General features: G+C 42.9%; 1 protein-coding gene across 2 annotated transcripts in view; it reads right to left on the reverse strand.

The window, feature by feature from the left end:
* The window catches only part of PIAS4 (protein inhibitor of activated STAT 4), a 232317-nt gene that overhangs the window by 97976 nt on the left and 106745 nt on the right, over positions 1-27596 (reverse strand). For both annotated transcript variants that reach the window (XM_069767935.1, XM_069767939.1), the window contains exon 3: positions 8455-8539. In XM_069767935.1, coding sequence (XP_069624036.1) covers positions 8455-8539 — 85 coding nt within the window. The remainder of the gene's footprint in view (positions 1-8454; positions 8540-27596) is intronic.

The following is a 27596-nucleotide window of genomic DNA, read 5'->3' on the forward strand; positions in this document are numbered from 1 at the left end:
TAGAAAGCAGAGGGTGGTTATAAATGGTATAGTCTCTAACTGGGTCGCTGTGACCAGTGGGGTACCGCAGGGGTCAGTATTGGGACCTGTTCTCTTCAACATATTCATTAATGATCTGGTAGAAGGTTTACACAGTAAAATATCGATATTTGCAGATGATACAAAACTATGTAAAGCAGTTAATACAAGAGAAGATAGTATTCTGCTACAGATGGATCTGGATAAGTTGGAAACTTGGGCTGAAAGGTGGCAGATGAGGTTTAACAATGATAAATGTAAGGTTATACACATGGGAAGAAGGAATCAATATCACCATTACACACTGAATGGGAAACCACTGGGTAAATCTGACAGGGAGAAGGACTTGGGGATCCTAGTTAATAAACTTACCTGGAGCAGCCAGTGCCAGGCAGCAGCTGCCAAGGCAAACAGGATCATGGGGTGCATTAAAAGAGGTCTGGATACACATGATGAGAGCATTATACTGCCTCTGTACAAATCCCTAGTTAGACCGCACATGGAGTACTGTGTCCAGTTTTGGGCACCGGTGCTCAGGAAGGATATAATGGAACTAGAGAGAGTACAAAGGAGGGCAACAAAATTAATAAAGGGGATGGGAGAACTACAATACCCAGATAGATTAGCAAAATTAGGATTATTTAGTCTAGAAAAAAAGACGACTGAGGGGCGATCTAATAACCATGTATAAGTATATAATGGGACAATACAAATATCTCGCTGAGGATCTGTTTATACCAAGGAAGGTGACGGGCACAAGGGGGCATTCTTTGCGTCTGGAGGAGAGAAGGTTTTTCCACCAACATAGAAGTGGATTCTTTACTGTTAGGGCAGTGAGAATCTGGAATTGCTTGCCTGAGGAGGTGGTGATGGCGAACTCAGTCGAGGGGTTCAAGAGAGGCCTGGATGTCTTCCTGGAGCAGAACAATATTGTATCATACAATTATTAGGTTCTGTAGAAGGACGTAGATCTGGGGATTTATTATGATGGAATATAGGCTGAACTGGATGGACAAATGTCTTTTTTCGGCCTTACTAACTATGTTACTATGTTACTAAGTTACTAAAAATCAATTTATCCTATGCAGGACTTTTGAACACCACTGTACATGCAACATACTACATACATGCAACATACTACATACATACTACATACAACCTACTACAATACATACAACATACATACAACATATAGACATACAGTACATACAACATAGAGTAAATACTCACCATCACTTGTCACTTTGATCCCCGAAGCCAGTGTCACCTGTAAAAAATATTAAAATAATAAACAAACACTATACTCCCTGATCCGCAAAAATCCAATTAAAACCAGTGTACCACAACGATCTCCCTAGGAGAGCAGCAGCATCAGCTGATTCGACCGCTCTCCAGGAATACAATGACGGAAGGTATCCTTCCGCACTGTATTCCTCCGCCACTGTAAAAAATAGTCCCTAGTCTCACTTGTGGCACTGCTGTGTGAGAAAGTTCCCACGCAGCAATTGCCATAAAGCGAGACCCTGAACTCAGGTAACCTCAGTGATGCACTGCAGGAGCCATTGTCTCCTGTCAGTGTGTCACTGGAGGTCTAAAGAGCAGTGACATCACCCAATGTCACTGTTCTATAGGGGAGATCGTCGTGGGACACTCGTAATTAATTGGACTATGGCGGAAAGTGAGTATACGGTTTATTATTTTTAATTTTTTACAGGCGATCGAGTATGGTAAGTATGGTTAAAGTAAGAATATTAAAATACTTCTGTGTCTATTTTTTTTTTTTTTATAGCTCTTTCACTATTCTAGGATTAATAATGGATAGGCGTCTCATTGACGCCTCTCCATTATTAACCCGGCTTAATGTCACCTTACATTATCAAGGTGACATTAACCCCTTATTACCCCATATCCCACCGCTACTCGGGAGTGGGAAAAGAGGGGCTAAGTGCCGGAATTGGCACATCTTACAGATGCGCCTCATTTCTGGGGCGGCTGGGTGCTGGTATTTGTAGCCAAGGGTTGGGGCAATATCCATGGCCCCTCTCTAGGCTATGAATATCAGCCCGCAGCTGTCTGCGTAGCCTTTCTGGCTATAAAATATAGGGGGACCCCACGTAATTTTTTGGGGGGGTCCCCCTATTTTAATACCTACTAAAGGCTACGCCGACAGCTGCGGTCTGATATTCATAGCCTAGAGAGGGGCATTGGATATTACCCCCTTCCCAGGCTAAAAATATTGGCCCCCGGCTTTCCACCCTCTGGCGCAGAAAATTGCCCAGGAGCCGACGCCATTTTTTTCCGTTTTTTTTTTTTTTAATTAAACATTCAGTAACAAAACATAGGCCTTGCTATTATAGATCTATGGACATATCTATAGATATATCCATAGATAAATCTATATATCTATACATGGATAACTATGGATATATCTATAGATGGATAACTATGGCTATATCAATCTATAGATATATTTATAGATAGATATATCTGCAGATACATAGATATATCTATCCATGTATCTGGCTACTTTCAGACATCAGGTTTTTGCTGTCAGCCACAATCCGGCGAGTTTTGAAAAAACAGATCTGTGTTTTTTTTCCTGCCGGATCCGTTTTTTCTCAGAGTTATATTACCGCCGGATTGCGCCTGATGGCCACACGTTTCATCCGTTTTTTGCCTGATCCCCTGCAGTTTCATCAGGAGGGGGCAGCGAAATGCGCATCGAGGTGCGCTACGGGACCACTATCTGGGGTTACACCATGGCTGCAGGTAATATTTGAGCTCTTTATGGTGCGCGCTATCACTATACTGCATAACTACTTTATGGGCATTATATAGCTCTGCTATTGATTACCAGCGTGGCTATAATTTAGGGACGTTGACACCAGTACAATTTTTGTTTGCCTCACCAGTATTTTTATACTCATACAGTGGGGCAAAAAAGTATTTAGTCAGTCAGCAATAGTGCAAGTTCCACCACTTAAAAAGATGAGAGGCATCTGTAATTTACATCATAGGTAGACCTCAACTATGGGAGACAAACTGAGAAAAAAAATCCAGAAAATCACATTGTCTGTTTTTTAATCATTTTTTTTGCATATTATGGTGGAAAATAAGTATTTGGTCAGAAACAAAATTTCATCTCAATACTTTGTAATATATCCTTTGTTGGCAATGACAGAGGTCAAACGTTTTCTGTAAGTCTTCACAAGGTTGCCACACACTGTTGTTGGTATGTTGGCCCATTCCTCCATGCAGATCTCCTCTAGAGCAGTGATGTTTTTGGCTTTTCGCTTGGCAACACGGACTTTCAACTCCCTCCAAAGGTTTTCTATAGGGTTGAGATCTGGAGACTGGCTAGGCCACTCCAGGACCTTGAAATGCTTCTTACGAAGCCACTCCTTCGTTGCCCTGGCGGTGTGCTTTGGATCATTGTCATGTTGAAAGACCCAGCCACGTTTCATCTTCAATGCCCTTGCTGATGGAAGGAGGTTTGCACTCAAAATCTCACGATACATGGCCCCATTCATTCTTTCATGTACCCGGATCAGTCGTCCTGGCCCCTTTGCAGAGAAACAGCCCCAAAGCATGATGTTTCCACCACCATGCTTTACAGTAGGTATGGTGTTTGATGGATGCAACTCAGTATTCTTTTTCCTCCAAACACGACAAGTTGTGTTTCTACCAAACAGTTCCAGTTTGGTTTCATCAGACCATAGGACATTCTCCCAAAACTCCTCTGGATCATCCAAATGCTCTCTAGCAAACTTCAGACGGGCCCGGACATGTACTGGCTTAAGCAGTGGGACACGTCTGGCACTGCAGGATCGGAGTCCATGGTGGCGTAGTGTGTTACTTATGGTAGGCCTTGTTACATTGGTCCCAGCTCTCTGCAGTTCATTCACTAGGTCCCCCCGCGTGGTTCTGGGATTTTTGCTCACCGTTCTTGTGATCATTCTGACCCCACGGGGTGGGATTTTGTGTGGAGCCCCAGATTGAGGGAGATTATCAGTGGTCTTGTATGTCTTCCATTTTCTAATTATTGCTCCCAGTGTTGATTTCTTCACTCCAAGCTGGTTGGCTATTGCAGATTCAGTCTTCCCAGCCTGGTGCAGGGCTACAATTTTGTTTCTGGTGTCCTTTGACAGCTCTTTGGTCTTCACCATAGTGGAGTTTGGAGTCAGACTGTTTGAGGGTGTGCACAGGTGTCTTTTTATACTGATAACAAGTTTAAACAGGTGCCATTACTACAGGTAATGAGTGGAGGAAAGAGGAGACTCTTAAAGAAGAAGTTACAGGTCTGTGAGAGCCAGAAATCTTGATTGTTTGTTTCTGACCAAATACTTATTTTCCACCATAATATGCAAAAAAAATGATAAAAAAACAGACAATGTGATTTTCTGGATTTTTTTTTCTCAGTTTGTCTCCCATAGTTGAGGTCTACCTATGATGTAAATTACAGACGCCTCTCATCTTTTTAAGTGGTGGAACTTGCACTATTGCTGACTGACTAAATACTTTTTTGCCCCACTGTACCTATTATCTTATAGTGTATGGCTTGTTTCAGATCCGATTTGGAACTGCGTTATTGCACATAGTAACCGTTTGATATTGGTGGTCTGTGTCATTATTAAATATGATATACAATCCTGAATGGGCATAATGGAAAGCTGTTACTAATATGTCTTATTTCTAGTCATGGTGGTATATACCCCAGATGGATTGTGGTCCCTATTGGTTTTTCTCTGATATACAGCCTGTCTTATTCTCCCCCTATTTTTAGGGTATTGTTATGTAATTATGTGTACACTAGATGGTGGCCCGATTCTAACGCATCGGGTATTCTAGAATATGCATGTCCACGTAGTATATGGCACAGCCACGAAGTATATTGCCCATCGACGTAGTATATTGCCCAGTCACGTAGTATATTGCCCAGCCATGTAGTATATTGCAGAGCGAGGTAGTATATTGTTCAGCCACGTAGTATATTGTCCAGCCACATAGTATATTGCCCAGCCTTGTAGTATACAGCACAGAGCCACGTAGGATATTGCACAGTGACGTACTATATTACCGAGCCACGTATGTCACAGGTTCAAAAAATAAAAAATAAACATACTCACCTAACGATCCGAGGGCCCCTTGTAGTTGAACATACTCACGATTCTTGTCGCTGCTCCTCAGCGTCCTGTCTCTCCGCTTCCTGGGATCCACCGGCGCTGTGCAGATGAGCGCGCGGCTGCCGCCATCTTGCGTTCCCAGGATGCTTTGCGAGACCGCTAGGTCTTATGGGTAATTTCGCAAAGCATCGGTGGGAAAGGAAGATGGCGGCGGGCGCCAGCGGCTCAGCGGACAACGGAGGGTGAGTATAGCAGGTTTTTTTGTTTTTGTACTATTTTTAACATTACTTTCTTTTACTATTGATGCCGCATAGGCAGCATCAATAGTAAAAGGTTGTGGACACACAGGGTTAATAGCGGCGGTAACGGAATGCGTTACCACCGGCATTAACCCTGTGTTAGCGGGGAGTATGGAGCGTGCGGGGAGCGGAGCGCCGGGGACACTGACTGCGGGGAGCGGAGCGCCGGGGACACTGACTGCGGGGAGCGGAGCGCCGGGGACACTGACTGCGGGGAGCGGAGCGCCGGGGACACTGACTGCGGGGAGCGGAGCGCCGGGGACACTGACTGCGGGGAGTATGGAGCGGCCATTTTCTTCCGGACTGTGCCCGTCGCTAATTGGTCGTGGCTGTTTTGCGGCGACCAATCAGCGACTTGGATTTTTATGATAGACAGAGGCCAGACCTTCTTGTCCCCTGCTGGTGTGGCTTCCCCATTGGCTTTGAAGTACCTTCTGCCTGCTACACTGAGCTTAACTTCATTACCATGCTAAAAGGAACTTTTTTCATGAGAAAAGGTGGGGGCCAGGAGCGTTCCTCTCTGCAGACCTGTGACCAGGAGACAAAATGGAGTCACGCCAATCTCTGTTAGTATGCCCGTCCAAGATGGCGGCGGCTCCCTCATCACAAGATCTAATTTGTTTTATTTTACCAAGGGTAACAGGAGAAATTGGACCCCAAAAGTTGTTGTACAATTTGTCCTGAGTACGCAGATACCCTATATGTGGGGATAAACCACTGTTTGGGCGTATGGCAGAGCTCGGAAGGGAAGGAACGCTGTTTGACTTTCCAAATGCAAAATTGGCTGGAATTGAGATGGGACGCTATGTCGTGTTTGGAGAGCCCCTGATGTGCTTAAACAGTGAAACCCCCGCACAAGTGACACCATTTTGGAAAGTAGACGCCCTAAGGAACTTATCTAGATGCGTTGTGAGAACTTTGAACCCCCAAGTGTTTTAGTACAGTTTATAACACAGAGCCATGAAAAAAAAAAAGTATTTTTCCACAAATACTTTTTAGCCCCCAGTTTCTTTCCAAGGGTAACAGGAGAAATTGGACCCAAAAAGTTGTTGTCCAATTTGTCCTGAGTACGCTGATACACTAGATATGGGGGTAAACCACTGTTTGGGCGTATCGGAGAGTTCGGAAGGGAAGGAGCATTGTTTTACTTTTTCAATGCAGAATTGGCTGGAATTGAGATCAGACGCCATGTCGCATTTGGAGAGCCCCTGACTTGCCTAAACAGTGGAAACCCTCCAATTCTAACTTCAACCCAAACCCGAAAACCAATCCCTAACCATAACCACAACCCTAACCCCAACACACCCCTAACTCTAATCCCAACCCTAACCAGACCCCTAACCCAGACACACCCCTACCAACACACCCCTAACCCTAATCCCAACCATAGCCCTAACCACACCCCTAAACCTGACACAGCCCTAACCCTAATCCCAACCGTAAGCATAATCTAGACCCTAACTCTAGCCCCAACCCTAACCTTAGCCCCAACCCTAACCTTAGCCCCAACCCTAACCCTAACTTTAGCCCCAACCCCAACTGTAGCCCTAACCCTAATGGGAAAATAGAAATAAATACATTTTTTTAATTTTATTATTTTTCCCTAACTAAGGCGGTGATATTCCATATTTTGGTCCACAGAGTTATGTGAGGTCGTTTTTTGCAGGTTGAGTTGACATTTTTATTGGTACTATTTTCGGGTACATGACATTTTTTGATCGCTTTTTATTCCGATTTTTGTTAGGCAGAATGAAAAATTAATGAATTTCTTTGTGGGGGGGGCGGCGTTTACGATTCCGCGTTTGGTAAAATTGGTAAAGCAGTTTTGTTCTTCGGGTCAGTATAATTACAGCGATACCTCATTTATATCATTTTTAAGGTTTTGGCACTTTTATACAACAAAAACTTTCATAGAAAAAAAAAAACTTATTTTTGCATCGCTTTATTTTAAGGGCTGTAACTAATATTTTCGCTGATGACGCTGTATGGCAGCTTGTTTTTTGCGGGACAAGATGACGTTTTCAGCGGTACCATGTTTATTTATATCAGTCTTTTTGATCGCGTGTTATTCCACTTTTTGTTCGGCGGTATGATGATAAAGCATTGTTTTGTGCCTTTTTTGTTACTGTGTTCACTGAAGGGGGTTAACTAGTGGGACAGTTTTAAAGGTCGGGCCGTTACGGATGAGGCGATACTAAATATGTGTACTTTTATTGTTTTTTCTCTCTATTTACATAAAGAAATTCATTTATTTGAACTAATACATATATATATATATATATATATATATATATATATATATATATATATATATATATATATATATATATATATATAATTTTTTTACACGTGATAAAATTTTTATTTACTTTTTCACTGTGTCCCAGGGTGCGATATCATTGTATAGTGGTAGATCGCTGATCTAACACTTTGCAAAGCACTGTGTCAGATCAGCGATCTGACATGCAGTGCAGGAGGCTTGCCGGCGCCTCCCTGCAGGACCCCCGCAACTATCTTGGATCCGGGGCCTACAGGGAGGAGGATGGAGGAGACGGCAGGAACAACGCGATCACATCGTGTTGTTCCGAGGGTCTCAGGGAAGCACGCAGTGAGCCCCCTCCCTGCGCGCTGTATCTCTATGCTGCCGGAACGCTGCGATCATGTTTGATCGTAGAGTTATGGAGGTTAATCTGCCGGGAGCGGTCCGTGACCACTCCTGGCACATAGTGCCGGATGTCAGTTGTAATAATCAGCTGACACCCGGCCGCGCTCATGAGCGGCTGACTGCCCATGAGGTACTATCCCGTCCCTCGACGGGATAGTACGTCAGATGGCAGAAAGGGCAGACTTGTAAATTAGGCATTTTTTTTTTCAAAAAAATTATGCATCCATGTTAAGAAAGAAAAAGGCAGAATTTGTGCCACACTACCAACCACGACGTCATGGTCACTAGTTTTTGAGTTGTCAATCCCAAAAGAATTGTTATGTACAGAACACATTATAAGTACCAGTACCTTGAATTCTTTATTAGGTCCACTTGTCTAGGAGACAGTACAAAAACACAAGGACTGTCTTGGAGTTTTTCACTGTTCTGTGCAACTGAAAGACATAAAAGTTTTTAAGTTTATAATACATATGTATTTAACGTGTTAAAAAAAACACAGCAAACAACTAAGCTGACTTACTTCTAATAATAAAAATAGGTGTTCCCTTATGGGTTGAAGCTAAACTTCACCTAAATACAAATTTAAGCATGTTTTACAATCATTACACTTAGGCTGTGAAATCCAAAGTAAAAATAATAAATTATAATAGTGTTTTAATCAAACCCATGTTTACTGATCAATCTACAGTCCTTATTTAGCATTTTACTACAGCACATTTATTATTATTCATTACAGTATTAGGACTACAAGCTGCTGTTTGTTACACGAAACATCAAACACCAATAAAAACCTCTCCGGTGGTGTGAATTGGAAATGTCAATATCACAAATTTTAATACAGTATAGTAGAATAGAGAGGTAAGAGATGTATTGTTAACCCCATTACCCCACAAAGGGGGGTTAATGACCGGGCCAATTTTTACAATTCTGACCACTGTCCCTTTATGAGATTATACCTCTGGAAAGCTTCAACGGATCCTGATGATTCTGACATTGTTTTCTCGTGACAAATTGTATTTCATGATAGTGGCAAAATATCGATATTACCTGCGTTTATTTGTGATTTGAATTTTTATGCCCTTAAATCACAGAGATATGTCACACAAAATACTTAATAAGTAACATTTCCCACATGTCTACTTAACATCAGCACAATTTTGGAAGAAAATTTTTTTTGGTTAGGGAGTTAACTAAGGGGGTGATGAAGGGGGGTTTGATTTACTTTTATAGCGGGTTTTTATGATTGGCAGCCGTCACACACTAAAAGACGCTTTTTATTGCAAAAAATAGTCTCCAGATTTTGAGAGCTATATTTTTTCCATATTTTGGTACACAGAGTCATGTGAGGTCTTGTTTTTTGCAGGACGAGTTGACGTTTTTATTGGTACCATTTTCGGGCACGTGACATTTTTTGATCGCTTTTTATTCCGATTTTTGTGAGGTAGAATTCACAAAAACCAGCAATTCATAAATTTCTTTTGGGGGGGGGCGCTTATACTGTTCCACGTTTGGTAACATTGATAAAGCAGTTCTATTCTTTGGGTCAGAACGATTACAGCAATACCTCATTTATATCATTTTTTTATGTTTTGGCGCTTTGATACGATAAAAACTATTTTATATAAAAAATAATTATTTTTGTATCGCTTTATTCTGAGGACTATAACTTATTTTTTTGTTGATGATGCTGTATGGCGGCTCGTTTTTTGCGGGACAAGATGACATTTTCAGCGGTGCCATGGTTATTTACATCTTTCTTTTTGATCGCGTGTTATTACACTTTTTGTTTGGCGGTATGATAAAGCGTCGCTTTTTGCTTTTTTTTATGGTGTTTACTGAAGTGGGTTAAATAGTGGGACAGTTTCATAGGTGGGGTCGTTACAGACGCAGAGATACTAAATACGTGTACTTTTATAAATTTTTTTGTTTAGATAAAGAAATGTATTTATTGGAACATTCTTTATTCAGGATTTTTTTTTTTTTAACCCCTTAAGCCCCGAGGGTGGTTTGCACGTTAATGACCAGGCCAATTTTTACAATTTTGACCACTGTCCCTTTATGAGGTTATTATTCTGGAAAGCTTCAACGGATCTTGGCGATTCTGACAGTTTTCTCGTGAGATATGGTACTTCATGTTAGTGGTAAAATTTATTCGATATAACATGCGTTTATTTGAGAAAAAAACGGAAATTTGGCGAAAATTTTTAAAATTTCGCAATTTTCCAACTTTTAATTTTTATGCCCTTAAATCACAGAGATATGTCATGCAAAATAATTAATAAGTAACATTTCCCACATGTCTACTTTACATCAGCACAATTTTGGAACCAAATTTTTTTTTTGTTAGGGAGTTATAAGGGTTAAAATTTGACCAGCAATGTCTCATTTTTACAACACCATTTTTTTTTAGGGACCACATCTCATTTGAAGTCATTTTGAGAGGTCTATATGAAAGAAAATAACCAAGTGTGACACCATTCTAAAAACTGCACCCCTCAAGGTGATCAAAACCACATTCAAGAAGTTTATTAACCCTTCAGGTGTTTTGCAGGAATTTTTGGAATGTATAAATAAAAATGAACATTTAATTTTTTTTTCACACAAAATTTATTTCAGCTCCAATTTGTTTTATTTTACCAAGGTAACAGGAGAAAATGGACCCCAAAAGTTGTTGTACAATTTGTCCTGAGTACGTTGATACCCCATATGTGGGGGTAAACCACTGTTTGGGCGCATGGCAGAGCTCGGAAGGAAAGGAGCGCCATTTGACTTTTCAATGCAAAATTTACTGGAATTGAGATGGGACGCCATGTTGCGTTTGGAGAGCCCCTGATGTGTCTAAACATTGAAACCCCCCACAAGTGACACCATTTTGGAAAGTAGACCCCCTTGAGGAACTTATCTAGATGTGTGGTGAGCACTTTGACCCAACAAGTGCTTCATAGAAGTTTATAATGCAGAGCCGTAAAAATAAAAAATCATATTTTTTCACAAAAATGATCTTTTTGCCCCCAACTTTTTATTTTACCAAGGGTAAGAGAAGAAATTAGACCACAAAAGTTGTTGTGTAATTTGTCCTGAGTACGCTGATACCCCATATGTGGGTGTAAACCATTGTTTGGGCGCATGGCAGAGCTCGGAAGGGAAGGAGCGCCATTTGACTTTTCAATGCAAAATTGATTGGAATTGAGATGGGACGCCATGTTGCGTTTGGAGAGCCCCTGATGTGCCTAAACATTGAAACCACCCACAAGTTACACCATTTTGGAAAGTAGACCCCCTAAGGAACTTATCTAGATGTGTTTTGAGAGCTTTGAACCCCCAAGTGTTTCACTACAGTTTATAATGCAGAGCCGTGAAAATAAAAATTCTTTTTTTTTTCTTCACAAAAATGATTTTTTAGTCCCAAGTTTTGTATTTTCACAAGGGTAACAGGATAAATTGGACCCCAAAAGTTGTCCATTTTGTCCTGAGTACGCCGATACCCCATATGTGGGGGGGGGGGGAACCACTGTTTGGGCGCATGGCAGAGCTCGGAAGGGAAGGAGCGCCATTTGGAATACAGACTTAGATGGATTGGTCTGCAGGCGTCACATTGCATATGCAGAGCCCCTGATGTACCCAAACAGTAGAAACCCCCCACAAGTGACCCCATATTGGAAACTAGACCACCGAAGGCACTTATCTAGATGTGTTGTGAGAACTTTGAACCCCCAAGTGTTTCACTGCAGTTTACAACGCAGAGCCGTGAAAATAAAAAAATCTTATTTTTCCCACAAAAATGATTTTTAGCCCCCCAAATTTTTATTTTCCCAAGGATAACAAGAGAACTTGGACCCCAAAAGTTGTTGTCCAATTTGTCCCGAATACGCTGATACCCCATATGTTGGGGTAAACCCCTGTTTGGGCGCATCAGAGAGCTCGGAAGGGAAGGAGCACTGTTTTACTTTTTCAACACAGAATTGGCTTGAATTGAGATCGGACACCATGTCGCGTTTGGAGAGCCCCTGATGTGCCTTAACAGTGTAAACTCCCCAATTCTACCTGACACCCTAATCCAACAACACCCCTAACCCTAATCCCAACGGTAACCCTAATCACACCCCTAACCCTGACACACCCCTAATTCTAATCCCAACCCTAATCCCAACCGTAAATGTAATCCAAACCCTAACCCTAACTTTAGCCCCAACCCAAACACTAACTTTAACTCCAACCCTAGCCCCAACCCTAACCCTAGCCCCAACCCTAGGCCCAACCCTAGCCCTAACCCTAGCCCCAACTCTAACCCTAGCCCTAACCCTAGCCCCAACCCTAGCCCCAACCCTAGTCCCAACCCTAGCCCCAACCCTAGCCCCAACCCTAGCCCCAACCCTAGCACTAACCTTAGCCCTAATGGGAAAATGGAAATAAATACATTTTTTTAATTTTATTATTTTTCCCTAAGGGGGTGATGAAGGGGGGTTTGATTTACTTTTATAGCGTTTTTTATATCGGATTTTTATGATTGGCAGCTGTAACACACTAAAAGACGCTTTTTTATAGCAAAAAAGTTTTTGCGTCTCCACATTTTGAGACCTATAATTTTTCCATATTTTGGTCCACCGAGTCATCTGAGGTCTTGTTTTTTGCGGGACGAGTTGACGTTTTTATTGGTAACATTTTTGGACACGTGACAGTTTTTGATCACTTTTTATTCCGATTTTTGTGAGGCAGAATGACCCAAAAACCAGCTATTCATGAATTTCTTTTGGGGGAGGCGTTTATACCGTTCCGCGTTTGGTAAAATTGATATAGCAGTTTTATTCGTCGGGTCAGTACAATTACAGCGATACCTCATTTATATCATTTTTTTTACGTTTTGGCGCTTTTATACGATAAAAGCTATTTTATAGAAAAAATTATTATTTTGGCATCGCTTTATTCTGAGTACTTTTTTATTTTTTTGCTTATGATGCTTTGTGGTGGCTTGTTTTTTGCGGGACAAGATGGCGTTTTCAGCGGTACCATGGTTATTTATATCCGTCTTTTTGATCGTGTGTTATTCCACTTTTTGTTTGGCGGTATGATAGTAAACCGTTTTTTGGCTCTTTTTTTTTTTCTTACGGTGTTCACTGAAGGGGTTAACTAGTGGGACTTTTTTAGGTTGGGTCGTTACGGACGCGGCGATACTAAATATGTGTACTTTTATTGTTTTTTTTTTTTTTTTTAGATAAAGAAATGTATTTATGGGAATAATATTTTTTTTATTTATTTAGTAATTTATTTTATTATTATTATTTTTTTACACATGTGTAAATTTTTTTTACTTTGTCCCAGGGGGGACATCACAGATCGCCGATCTTACAATTTGCATAGCACTCTGTAAGATCGGCGATCTCACTCACATCGCTGCCGCCTTACCAGCACCTGCAGTCGACCCGGAAGTACTCCCTGCAGGACCCGGGTACATCTACCCGGATGTAGATGCTTCAAAAAGACCTTTGATGGTTGAAACGTTGCACTTGGCACAATAAAAAGTTTTTTCACCTGGATTGGATGCGGTCCATCATTTTTTTTTTTTTTTTTTTAGGTGCTGGTAGTGGGGGACTCAATTATTAGGGGAACAGATAGGGCAATCTGTCACAGACAGGGATCGTCTAACGGTGTGCTGCCTACCTGGCGCTTGAGTCCGACACATCGCTGATCGGGTGGACAGATTACTGGGAGGGGCTGGTGAGGACCCAGCAGGCATGGTGCACATTGGCACTAATGACAAAGTTAGAGGTAGGTGGAAGGTCCTTAAAGATGATTTCAGGGAATTAGGCCGCAAGCTGAAAGCAAGGATCTCCAACGTGGTATTTTCCGAAATACTGCCTGTACCACGTGCCACACCAGAGAGGCAACGGGAGATTAGGGAGGTTAATAAGCGGCTCAAAAATTGGTGTAGGAAGGAGGAAATTGGGTTCCTGCAGAACTGGGCCGACTTCTCAGTTGGCTACAGGCTCTACGCTAGGGACGGGCTGCATCTCAATGGGGAAGGTGCAGCTGTGCTGGGGGAGAAAATGGCTAGAAGGTTGAAGGAGTGTTTAAACTAGGAATTGGGGGGGGGGTATTCATTTTATAGGAGGGGAAGATAGTGCAGATAGAGACCTGGGCACAAATAAGGAAGTTGGGGGTGGAGGTGGCATGGGGGGTGGGGTTAGAACAGTTAATAATTTAAGAAATAGAGGTACAGAGAGGAACATCAAGTGCATGTATATTAATGCCAGAAGCCTCACCAACAAAATGGACGAATTAGAACTAATGTTGTTGGAGCATAATTATGACATGGTGGGGATATCTGAAACATGGCTGGATGAGAGCCATGACTGGGCTGTTAACTTGCAGGGCTATAGCCTGTTCAGAAATGACCGTACAGATAAGCAAGGGGGTGGGGTGTGTCTATATGTAAAATCGTCCTTAAAACCCATCCGGCATGATAAAATACGTGAATTTAATGAAAATGTAGAATCCCTGTGGGTGGAGATAAGGGGAGGGGGAAAAAATAATAAATTACTGATAGGGGTTTGTTATAAATCTCCAAAAATAATGGAAGCAATGGAGAATATCCTCGTAAAGCAAATAGATGAAGGTGCGATTCAAGGCGAAGTCATTATTATGGTGGACTTCAACTACCTGAAATAGATTGGGGAACCTGAAATAGATTGGGGAACAGAAACCTGCAGTTCCAGCAAAGGTAATCGGTTTTTGACAACTATGAGAGACAATTACCTTTCACAACTGGTTCAGGACCCAACAAGAAGGGGGGCACTGCTAAACCTAATATTAACCAACAGGCTAGACCGCATAGCAAATATAAGGGTTGGGGGTCACTTGGGAAATAGCGATCACAAAATAATAAGTTTTCATGTATCCTTTAAAAAGATGGGTAATAGAGGGGTTACAAGGACACCAAACTTCAGGAGGGGAAATTTTCAACGGATGAGAGAGGATCTTGGTGCAATTAACTGGGACGATATCCTGAGACACAAAAATACACAAAGAAAATGGGAGACGTTTATTAGCATCCTGGATAGGACCTGTGCACAGTATATACCGTATGGGAATAAACATACAAGAAATAGAAGGAAACCAATATGGCTAAATAGAGCTGTAAGGGGCGCAATAAGTGACAAAAAGAAAGCATTTAGAGAATTAAAGGAAGTAGGTAGTGAGGAGGCATTAAATACAAAAAATTAAATTCTGTAAAAAGCAAATTAAGGCAGCAAAGATTGAGACAGAGAGACTCATTGCCAGAGAGTAAAAATAGTCCTAAAATATTCTTTAACTACATAAATAGTAAGAAACTAAAAAATGATAAGTGTTGGCCCCATTAAAAATAGTCTGGGTGAAATGGTGGATGAGGAAAAAGCCAATATGCTAAATGACTTTTTTCAATCAGTATTTACACAAGAATATCCCATGGCAGACAAAATGACTAGTGATAAAAACTCTCAATTAAATGTCACCTGCTTAAGCCAGCAGGAAGTGTGGCGGCGTCTAAAAATCACTAAAATTGACAAATCTCCAGGCCCGGATGGGATACACCCACGAGTACTGCGGAATTAAGTACAGTCATTGATAGACCATTATTTTTAATCTTTAAAGACTCCATAATAACAGGGTCTGTACCACAGGACTGGCGTATAGCAAATGTGGTGCCAATATTCAAAAAGGGGACAAAAACTGAACTCGGAAATTATAGCCCAGTAAGCTTAACCTCTACTGTGGGTAAAATCCTGGAGGGCATTCTAAGGGATGCTATACTGGAGTATCTGAAGAGGAATAACCTCATGACCCAGTATCAGCACGGGTTTACTAGGGACCGTTCATGTCAGACTAATTTTATCAGTTTCTATGAAGAGGTAAGTTCCGGACTGGACCAAGGGAACCCAGTGGATGTAGTGTATATGGACTTTTCAAAAGCTTTTGATACGGTGCCACACAAAAGGTTGATACATAAAATGAGAATTGGGATAGGGGAAAATATGTGTAAGTGGGTTGAGAGCTGGCTCAGGGATAGGAAACAAAGGGTGGTTATTAATGGAGCACACTCGGACTGGGTAGCGGTTATCAGTGGGGTACCACAGGGGTCAGTATTGGGCCCTCTTCTTTTTAACATATTTATTAATGACCTTATAGGGGGCATTCAGAGTAGAATTTCAATATTTGAAGATGACACTAAACTCTGCAGGGTAATCAATACAGAGGAGGACAATTTTATATTACAGGATGATTTATGTAAACTAGAAGCTTGGGCTGATAAATGGCAAATGAGCTTTAATGGGGATAAATGTAAGGTCATGCACTTGGGTAGAAGTAATAAGATGTATAATTATGTGCTTAATTCTAAAACTCTGGGCAAAACCGTCAATGAAAAAGACCTGGATGTATGGGTGGATGACAAACTCATTCAGTGGCTAGTGTCAGGCAGCTGCTACAAAGGCAAATAAAATAATGGGATGCATTCAAAGAGGCATAGATGCTCATGAGGAGAACATAATTTTACCTTTATACAAGTCACTAGTTCGACCACACTTAGAATACTGTGCACAGTTCTGGTCTCCGGTGTATAAGAAAGACATAGCTGAACTGGAGCGGGTGCAGAGAAGAGCGACCAAGGTTATTAGAGGACTGGGGGGTCTGCAATACCATGATAGGTTATTACACTTGGGGCTGTTTAGTTTGGAAAAACGAAGACTAAGGGGTGATCTTATTTTAATGCATAAATATATGAGGGGACAGTACAAAGACCTTTCTGATGATCTTTTTTAATCATAGACCTGAAACAAGGACAAGGGGGCATCCTCTACGTTTGGAGGAAAAAAGGTTTAAGCATAATAACAGACGCGGATTCTTTACTGTAAGAGCAGTGAGACTATGGAACTCTCTGCCGTATGATGTTGTAATGAGTGATTCATTACTTAAATTTAAGAGGGGACTGGATACCTTTCTGGAAAAGTATAATGTTACAGGGTATATACACTAGATTCCTTGATAGGGCGTTGATCCAGGGAACTAGTCTGATTGCCGTGGAGTCGGGAAGGAATTTTTTTACCCAATGTGGAGCTTACTCTTTGCCACATGGGTTTTTTTTGCCTTCCTCTGGATCAACATGTTAGGGCATGTTAGGTTAGGCTATGGGTTGAACTAGATGGACTTATAGTCTTCCTTCAACCTTAATAACTATGTAACCTGTCTAACTTTTTTGGTTTCAGGCAGGGCTTTTTCTTATCAATATATTGTTGTTTTTTTTTCCTTTTTCACAGCACCATCTGTAGCCATTGGGCGCCTGCATCTACCTTGGACCCCTCTGAAGCGATCTCTCAGGAGTCCGTCACCGAGGGCCACGTCGGTAGACCCCACCCCTCTGACACCTTGTCTGACCCTTCCGGTACCTCTGTCCCATCCACTTCCACCGCCGCCAGCACTGGAGCATCATCGCAGCCTTCGTTACTTGAAGCTGCTTGTCAAGACATAGCGTTCCCTTTACCCCACCCCTTTGATCCTGCCACCTCTAGACCACCATTAGGTTTGTGGCCGCAGCGACAGAGGGGTCAGAAAAAGAGCTATGCTCCTGAGTTCTTGCATCTGAATGCATCCTTCCAAAGCCCTTTCAAAATTTTGGGAGAGCAAGTGACTGCTGGGTTCAACATGGTGCAAACACGTATCAGTGAACACAGCAGTCGCTTGGATAGGCTGCATTCAGATGCAAGTCAATCTCCAAGCAACCTTTTCTTTCAATCCATGCTCAGGAGCATGGAAAAGCTGACTCTTGACCAGCAGATGCGGGTAATACAATGCTGCCATGCTGCTCTAATGCAGGTCATGTCCGAAGCCCCTCTAACACCCACACCTCCCCACACAGCCACTACAACTCCCAGCCCCAATTCCCAGCCCAGGCCCAATACCAAACCCAATTCCCATCCCGGCCCCAAATCCCAATGTCTTCCCCAATGTTTTCTTCCTTGTCAAACTTTCCTTCCCCATTTAGTATTCCTCCTACCCCAACACCACCACCCCCTGCTCAGCCTCCTGTTTTTCCCCCCCTTCCACTACACCCCAACACAGTAGGCTTTCGCCACCTATCGACGTGGTCCAACCTTCCAGCCTCTCCGCTAGTATCTCCACCCCACACTTTACTGACCTCTGAAAGTTTTTGTGTATGTTTAAAAAAATATATTTTTATGTTAAAAATATTTTTCTAAAAATGTAAAACTATATACAAAAATAGTTTTAACTCAAAAAGTTTTATTTAAAAAAAAAAAAAAAAAAAAAAAAAAAGGATGACAAGGTTTTGAAAAAAAAAATCTAAATAAAATGTATTTTGGTTTAAAGTCTACCATTTGTTTCAGTGCCTTCATTTTGGTAAGCTGGTATGGTATCAAACAAAAGGTAAAAAAAAAAAAAATTACACACCACACGTTAAAAGGTATAACATATTTGGTTTATTACCAAAATACCAAAGTTTTGGAAACTAATTACCTAATAAAACTTGGTGTCAATAAAACCACTTTGTACAGAAACATAAATCACCGAGACATGAAATAAAGATCTCACACTATGTTGTCTTGCCAAGGAACACTGCCTACAGGTGACACAAAATACTCTGCAAAGTGGTCCCTCATTCTGGAAACAGAACCTGCGGAGCGAAAGGAGCTGCTTTGGTAATCCCACAAGGTGGTCTCAGAGTCCTCATCATCCACGGAACAGGCTCCTTGGAAAGTACATTGTTATGTAGCACCACACAGGCCTTGACAACCTCATCCACTGTTTATGTGTGCAGTCTTATGGCAGTTAGCAGAACTCGCCACTTTGCGGTCAAAATTCCAAAAGCACACTCCACCACTCGTCTGGCTCGAGTTAAGCGGTAATTGAATACTCTGTTCTGGTCAAGTCTCTGCTTGCATACGGTTTTAGTAGGTGTGGCGACAACTGGAATGCCTCATCACCAACACAGACATATGGCATAGGTGGTCCAGTTGTTCCCGGGAGTGGTCTTGCTGGTGGAAAATCATAGCTGTCTCCATACAGACAACGGCCCATCGGAGAAGTTTTGAAGACTTGTGAGTCGTTGGACCGGCCGTAGACTCCAATGTCCACAGCCAGCAATTTGCAGTTGGCATCTGCTAAGGCCATGAGTACTATTGAAAAGTACTTCTTGTAGTTAAAGTACTCTGAGCCAGATCCTGCCAGTTTTGCAATACAGATGTCTTTGTCATCTACGGCACCCAAGCAATTTGGGAAATGGCACAGTTTCTCAAAAAGTTCTGCACTTGTCAGCCAGATGTCCTTTGTCGGTTGTGGAATGTACTCCTAGTGCAAGGTATCCCATATTGCCAGTAAATATTGTCAGTAAATAGTTTTCCCTATTTTCCAGTAGCCAATCACATTTGGGAGACTCCCATTTTTAGGCATGGAAAACGGATCCGTCAAAAACGGATGAAATGGATGGTAAAAACAGACACAACGGATGCAATGGATACAGTTTTTCGACGGAACCGTCTAGCGGATTTGCGACGGATCCATCGAAATACTGTATGCGTTGCATCAGTTTTTCACTATTTTTGACGCATAAGTCGATACGTCGCGCCGACGCATTGCGACGGCCGCCAGACGACGCTAGTGTGAAAGAAGCCTTAGGCTACTTTCACACTTGCGTTGGTACGGGGCCGTCGCGCTGCGTCGGCCCGACGTATACTGTGCAAGCGCCGAACGAGGGCAGCGAATGCATTTTTCCAGCGCATCCGCTGCCCCATTGTGAGTTGCGGGGAGGAGGGGGCAGAGTTCCGGCCGCGCATAACGCAGCAAAAAACGTTACATGTAACGTTTTTTGCTGCTGACGGTCCGCCACAACACGACGCACGACGGTTGCGACGTGTGGTAAAGCGTCGCAATGCGTCGCTAATGTTAGTCAATGGAGAAAAAACGCATCCTGCAAGCAATTTTGCAGGATGCGTTTTTTCTCCTAAACGACGCATTGCGACTTGCAGTGCACGACGCTAGTGTGAAAGTAGCCTTAGTGTCAGTAGCAGCCTCCTAGTGTCAGCAGCATACACCCATGGTCTGTGTCCCCCAATGAGGCGTAGGAGAAAATTGGCCCGGTCATTAACGTGCAAATCACCCTTGGGGGTAAAGCAGTTAAAAGGGGTAATCTGACAGACTAGGATTCTGATAGCAATGAGACCATACCAACTTTCTTATATTTAACAAATTTGCTTAAAAAAAAAAAAATTGTGGATTTAATAGAAGACTGTCGACTTGGAAAGCTAAACTTCCACACATGCATATCAAAGCTGCAATGATGCTGCAGCTTCTGGCTAGCTGAATGGTCTTTAAAAGGTCATGTGATCAGTCACATGCCTGGAAAACCATCAAAATGTAGTAGTGTATATGTGTGTGCATTGATGTACCAAAGCAGAGCACTCTCCAATCTGTACCAGTGCAAACTGTCAGTTTTAGTTTGTTCATTGTAATTTATATTTGTATTTTGCGTGCAACCCTCACATGTACAGCACCATGGAATCAATGGTGCTCTAAAAATAAATAGTGCACATTTGTTCTGTACTGCTATATATGAATAACACACATGCTGCAGAGAAACACTGAAAAGATCTATTATCTTCCCATGTCACCCAAGTGCATGAAAATTAGTGGTATTGACCATCAGCTTCTTCACACCCAGGGCCATGGTCTCTTTCCCTTTGCCTATCACTAGGGGCGCCCTAGCTATCGCTGCTCCCTGGAATACTTCTGATGGTGAAGACGCCACGGCCACGTATCTTGCTAATCTCCTGAATCAGTCCCATATCTTTCCCCCTCCCCCACTAAGGGAAGATGGGAGTACTAGACTATGTATATACACAAACCAGGCTTCTTTCACACTTGCGTCGTTTGGCCTCAGTCGCAAAGCGTAGTTTTGGGGGAAAAAACGCATCCTGCAAATGTGCCTGCGGGATGCCTTATTTGCCCATAGGCTTGCATTGCCGATGGATCGCGACGTATGGCCATACGTCGCGTCCGTCGTGCACTGGATGCGTCGTGTTTTGGCGGACAGTCGTATCGAAAAAACGTTCAAGGGAACGTTTTTTTCGTACGTCGGATCCTGCGTTTCCCACCGCGCATGCACGGCTGGAACTCCGCCCCCTCCTCCCCGAGACTTTACAATGGGCAGAGGATGCGTTGAAAAACTGCATCAGCTGCCCACGTTGTGCCGAATTTTCACAACGTCCGTTGGTACGTCGCGCCGACGCATTGTGACGGCCCCGTACCGACGGAAGTGTGAAAGAAGCCTTACAAGGGAGGACATACAGGAATAAAATATCAAACCTACAAATAGGCACTCACAGACAACAGAGGAATCCCGGGGAGATACGGGAGGTAAACAAAATAGGAGAAAATGAAGACTCTCAACAGAAACAACAAGTAACAATCGCAGATAAACACCTCTACCAACAACTGACACCACTCCACAATGTACAAGACTAACACTGGCAATTCAGATTACCAGAGGAGAGTATATATAGGAGGGGAGTGGCCAATACTCAACAGTGTATATCATCCAATCAGGAAAGCTTCAGAGACTCTACTCCACTGCTACCAGAAACCTGCACCATGTAAGTGCTTCTGATCAGAGCAGGAGAAGGAGAAATCCATGACAAGGATGTTTTATCCACATCCTGGTAAGGGGTCCTCATATGTGGAGGGGTTCAAGAGCTAAGCTTCCACTACACACGTGAGATAACAGCTTTAAAACTGGCATCTGTTTGTAACCACAGATGTTGGCACAAAGTTCCATCTGAAGCTGAACATTTATATATGTGTGTCAATCTCTAACAGTGTCATTTAAATGGTTCGCGCATCAGCCCCCATCACCTCCCCCCTGTTGCAGACTATTGCTGTCATCTTGCCCCTATCTTGGCCCTCCTGGAAACCTCATAAACTTAACTCCACAAGAAACCGAGATTTTCACTAAATATTGCAATACTGCAGTATTGTAGTTTATAGTATAAGCGATTAAATCAACACAAGATCAAGTGTCTTAACCCCTTAGGACTCTTTCACACTTCCGTCTTTGAGCTCCCGTCGAAATCTGTCGATTTTTTTAACAAAACGGATACAGCAAATTTTTCTGCTGGATCCTGTTTTTACCCATAGACTTGTATTAGCGACAGATTGTGACGGATGGCTTTTCATTTCATCCATCGCTCACTGGATCCGTTTTAAAATTGCTGTCCATTGGGCGGGAACAACACACAGAGGAACGTTTTTTTCTGCACGTCAGAAAAATCGCTCAGTGACAGATCCTGCGCTGCCCGTCATTGGCTATAATGGAAGCCTATGGACGCAGGATCCGTCGCTGACTGTCAAAAGCAGTAATCCATCGACGGGTTCCGTCTTTTGAAACTGAGCATGCGCGGAAGAATTTCCAGTCAGGGAAATTCTTTCTCTTTTTACAATTGATGCTGCCTATTCAGCATCAATAGTAACAAGACATAATGTTAAAAAAAATAAAATAAAATAAAAATCACAATATTCGATTTTTTACTTTATTTTTATTTTTAACATGGGTTGTGTTCTGTATGCGTTTTCACATAGCCTCGACGGGTCCGTCAGAAAAACGGGCCCAGTGCACCCGTTTTTTACAATCTGCACAGGATCCCTCATTTCAACATTTTGACGGATCCTGTGCAGATTGTAAAAATGGAAGTGTGAAAGAAACCTTAACCCCTTTCTGACCTCGGACGGGATAGTATATCCGAGGTCAGAAGTCCCGCTTTGATGCGGGCTCCGACGGTGAGCCCGCATCAAAGCCGGGACATGTCAGCTGTTTTGAACAGCTAACATGTGCCCGTAATAGGAGCGGGCAGAATCGCGATCTGCCCGCGCCTATTAACTAGTTAAATGCCGCTGTCAAACGCAGAAAGCGGCATTTAACTACCGCATCCGGCCGGGCGGCCGGAAATGATCGCATCGCATGAACGGAGGTCGGCGATGCTTCAGTATTGTAACCATAGACCTCTATGGTTACTGATCCCCGGCAGCTGTGTGCGCCACCCTGTGGTCGGCGCTCACAGCTCACCTGATTTTCTGCTACATAGCAGCGAACAGCAGATCGCTGCTATGTAGCAGAGCCGATCGTGCTGTGCCTGCTTCTAGCCTCCCATGGAGGCTATTGAAGCATGGCAAAAGTAAAAAAAAAAATTAAAAAAAAAAGTGAAAAAAATTAAAAAAAATATAAAAGTTTAAATCACCCCCCTTTCGCCCAAATCAAAATAAATCAATAAAAAAATCAAATCTACACATATTTGGTATCGCTGCGTTCAGAATCGCCTGATCAATTAAAAAAAAGCATTAACCTGATCGCTAAACGGCGTAGTTAGAAAAAAAATTCGAAACGCCAGAATTACGTTTTTATGGTCGCCGCGATGCAATAACGGGCGATCAAAAGAACGTATCTGCACCAAAATGCTATCATTAAAAACGTCATCTCGGCACGCAAAAAATAAGCCCTCAACCGACCCCAGATCATGAAAAATGGCGCAATTTTTTTTTTTTTAGCAAAGTTTGGATTTTTTTTTCACCACTTAGGTAATCTAGTCATGTTAGGTGTCTATGAACTCGTACTGACCTGGAGAATCATAATGTAAGGTCAGTTTTAGCATTTAGTGAACCTAGCAAAAAAGCCAAACAAAAAACAAGTGTGGGACTGCACTTTTTTTGCAATTTCACCGCACTTGGAATTTTTTTCCCGTTTTCTAGTACAAGACATGCTAAACCCGATGTCGTTCAAAAGTACAACTCGTCCCGCAAAAAAAGCCCTCACATGGCCAAATTGACGGAAAAATAAACAAGTTATGGCTCTGGGAAAAACAAACACGGAAAAACGAAAAATCCCAAGGTCATGAAGGGGTTAGTGACCACAAATACGTCTTTATACCTACCTGAGATATAAGAGACTAGCATCCCCATACAGGTGACAATCCAGCAGCTGTCGGCTGTACACAAATAGCTGACAACTTGGTGCATCAGCCACAATCAGTGTCGGCACCGACCTTGGAAGTTTATCCCATTAAGGTTAAGTGCACACGTTGCAGAATTGCCACGGCAATTACGCAGTCCTGCAGCGGGAATATCGCATGCGGAATTGACATGCGTATTCCCGCTAAACACTATCGTTTTGCAAGCATTTTTAGCTTGCAGAATGCTAGCGTTTTTCAAGCGATCTGTAGCATCGCTTGGAAAACTGATTGACAGGTTGGTCACACTTGTCAAACAGTGTTTGACAAGTGTGACCAACTTTTTACTATTGATGCTGCCTATGCAGCATCACTAGTAAAAAGATAGAACATTAAAAATATTTTTTTAAAAATCATGATATTCTCACCTTCCGGCAGCGTTCCCGCTCCTCGCGATGCTCCAGTCAAAATAATGCATTGCTGCAATGACCTCAGATGATGTAGCGGTTTCGCAAGACCGCTACGTCATCACAGGTCATTTTCGCAATGCATTACTGGGAACGGAAGCATCGCGAGGAGCGGGAAGACTGCAGGGGACGCCGGAAGGTGAGAATATCATGATTTTTCATTTTAATTCTTTTTTAACAATTATATGGTTCACAGAGCCAGGAGTAGAGTCTCCTCTCCTCCACACTGGGTACCAACCGCACATGATCTACTTACTTCCCGCATGGTGGGCATAGCCACATGCGGAAAGTAAGAGGATCAATGCATTCCTATGTGTGCGGAATCGCCACGATTCCTCACAAGGAATGAACATGCTGCGTTTTTTTCCGTCGATCTTGGTATGTCGATCTTGTGACTTCTTCCCAAATCTTTATGTCTTCTGGAACAAACAGAAGACATTTCCTAAAGTCCCGGGATATCAGCAGGCGCCTCTCGGAATCCTCCCATTCTTCCAGCACCATAGCTCGAAAGTAATCATTAACAGGGAACACGTGCTGTTTATGTGCTCTGAGGCCCCAAAAGCATTAAGCTACTTACTGGTAGCAGCATTTTTCGGAGGCCCATGACAGCACTACGAGAGAGGGGATCCGCCCTTCAGGAACAGGAAACCTACAGATACAAAAGGGCGGCACCTCTCCCCATGCATCAGTTGTATTTCAGAGCCTGAGAGGACTACCGCGGTTAGTGGCACACAAATATACATTATATACAGTTTATATACTAAAACAATCCATCATATCGAACTAGATACCACACGTGAGATCTATCTATCTCAATATATACACTATAGGAAGTGCAACCCCCACGTGAATAGGGAGGGAACTAAGGGTGCTGTCATGGGCCTCCGAAAAATGCTGCTACCAGTAAGTAGCTTAATGCTTTATTCAGACTCCCATGACAGCACTACGAGAGAATTACAGAGATGTAAACTACCTTAGGGAGGGACTATAGCCTGTAGCACCCTTAACCCGAAGGTGAGATCAGAAGAGAACCCCAAGTCCAACCTATAGTGCTTGAAAAAGGTGGAAGGGGATGACCACGTGGCTGCCTTACATATCTGGTCGATCGAAACTCCAGATCTTTCGGCCCAGGATGTAGCCATGGCCCGGGTGGAATGTGCCCTCAGATTCTGCAGAGCCGGACCTCCACCTGCAGTATAAGCCAGTGAGATAGCCTCCCTAATCCACTTCGCTAGCGTGTACTTTGACACTCTAAGTCCTTTCCTGGGACCTTGGAAGGATAGAAACAACGCATCCTCTCTCTTCCAAGCATCAGTGACTGAGATATATTCTAATAGACATCTCCTAACATCTAATGTATGGAGTATCTCTTCCTTAGGATTAGAACGATTAGGGAGAAATGATGGTAAAACTATCTCCTGAGATCTGTGAAAATCTGAGGCTACCTTTGGTAAATAAGCTGGGTCCGGTCTGAGGACTACTCTGTCCTGTAGAAACTCTGTATAAGGGGAAAGCCTAGAAAGAGCCTGTATGTCCCCTACCCTACGAGCAGATGTAATTGCCACCAAAAATGCTGTCTTGAGGGATAGTAATTTAAGTGAAGCTGAATGTAAGGGCTCAAACGGTTCCTTGGTCAAGGCTGAAAGGACTAGATTGAGATCCCAAGGCATTGACCTATTCCTGTGTATAGGTCTGGATCTACTAGATGCTTTGATAAACCTTGATACCCAATAGTTACCAGCAATGTTACAAGAAAATAGGGCCCCTAGGGCTGAGACTTGTACTTTTAGCGTACTTGTGGATAGATTTAGCTCTAGCCCTCTCTGCAGGAATTCTAGAATCTGGTTGATTGGTATACCCTCTTCAATATTAAAATTTGAAGAGGCCAGAAACTTCCTCCAAGTTCTAGAGTAGATCTTAGTTGTTATGTGTTTCCTACTCTTCATAAGGGTATCAATTAGATTTGGGGAAAACCCTCTGTTTTTTAATAGTGACCTCTCAAAAACCATGCCGTCAAATGGAGTCCCTTCACTTGTAGATGGCTGATCGGACCTTGATGAAGTAAGTCCGGAAGTACCCAGGGGTCTTCCACTGACATGGTCCTGAGCCAGGAAAACAAAGCCCTTCTGGGCCAAAATGGAGCGATCAGTATGATTCTCGCTTGATCCTCCCTTAAATTTCTGACCACCAGAGGCAACAGGCCCAGCGGGGGGAACGCATAAGCCAAACGGAAATCCCATCTGATCAGGAAGGCTTCCACTGCCAGCGGATATTACCTGGGATTTAGGGAACAGAATTTTTCTGTTTTTCTGTTGTCCTTGGTGGCAAATAAGTCCACCTCTGGATGACCCCACAAGCGGACAATTTGGTTGAAGATACCTGTGTTCAGAGACCATTCCCCTTGTTTTAAGGTATTTCGGCTTAGAAAGTCTGCTCTTATGTTTTCTTTCCCTTTTATATGCAGTGCAGTCAAAGATAGAAAATTACTTTCTGCTGTCTGGAGCAGGCGGTTCGCTACTTCCATCAGGGACTCGGAGCGTGTCCCACCCTGGTGATTCACGTAGGCCACTGCCACCTGGTTGTCGGAGAGGACCTTGACATGGTGACCCTGTAGATACACGAGGAGTTTCTTAACCGAAAGTTCAATTGCCATTAACTCTCTCTGATTAGAAGAGGCTGATGTTTGGGGGTCCCATAGACCCTGAACTATAACGTCACCCATGTGTGGCCCCCACCCCATGGGGCTGGCGTCCGTTGTTATTACACGAGTCACGTGCAGGGAACTCCTGCTGACAGCTTGTCTTTGTCTAGCCACCATCTAAGAGATGTAAGAACCGTCGGACTTAATGTCACTTGACCCTGCAAGGAACTTTGTAAGGCTCTATCATTATCCAGTACCTCAAACTGTAAAGGCCTGGTATGGAACTGGGCCCAACGGACGGCAGGAATACACGAAGTTAGGGAACCTAATAGTGACATAGCCTGTCTAAGGGTCATGGATGGTTTATTAATTGCTTTTAACACTTGCTGTTGAATATGGAGTA

The sequence above is a fragment of the Ranitomeya imitator genome, chromosome 1 (assembly GCF_032444005.1).
Source record: "Ranitomeya imitator isolate aRanImi1 chromosome 1, aRanImi1.pri, whole genome shotgun sequence".
NCBI classification, from domain to species: domain Eukaryota; kingdom Metazoa; phylum Chordata; class Amphibia; order Anura; family Dendrobatidae; genus Ranitomeya; species Ranitomeya imitator.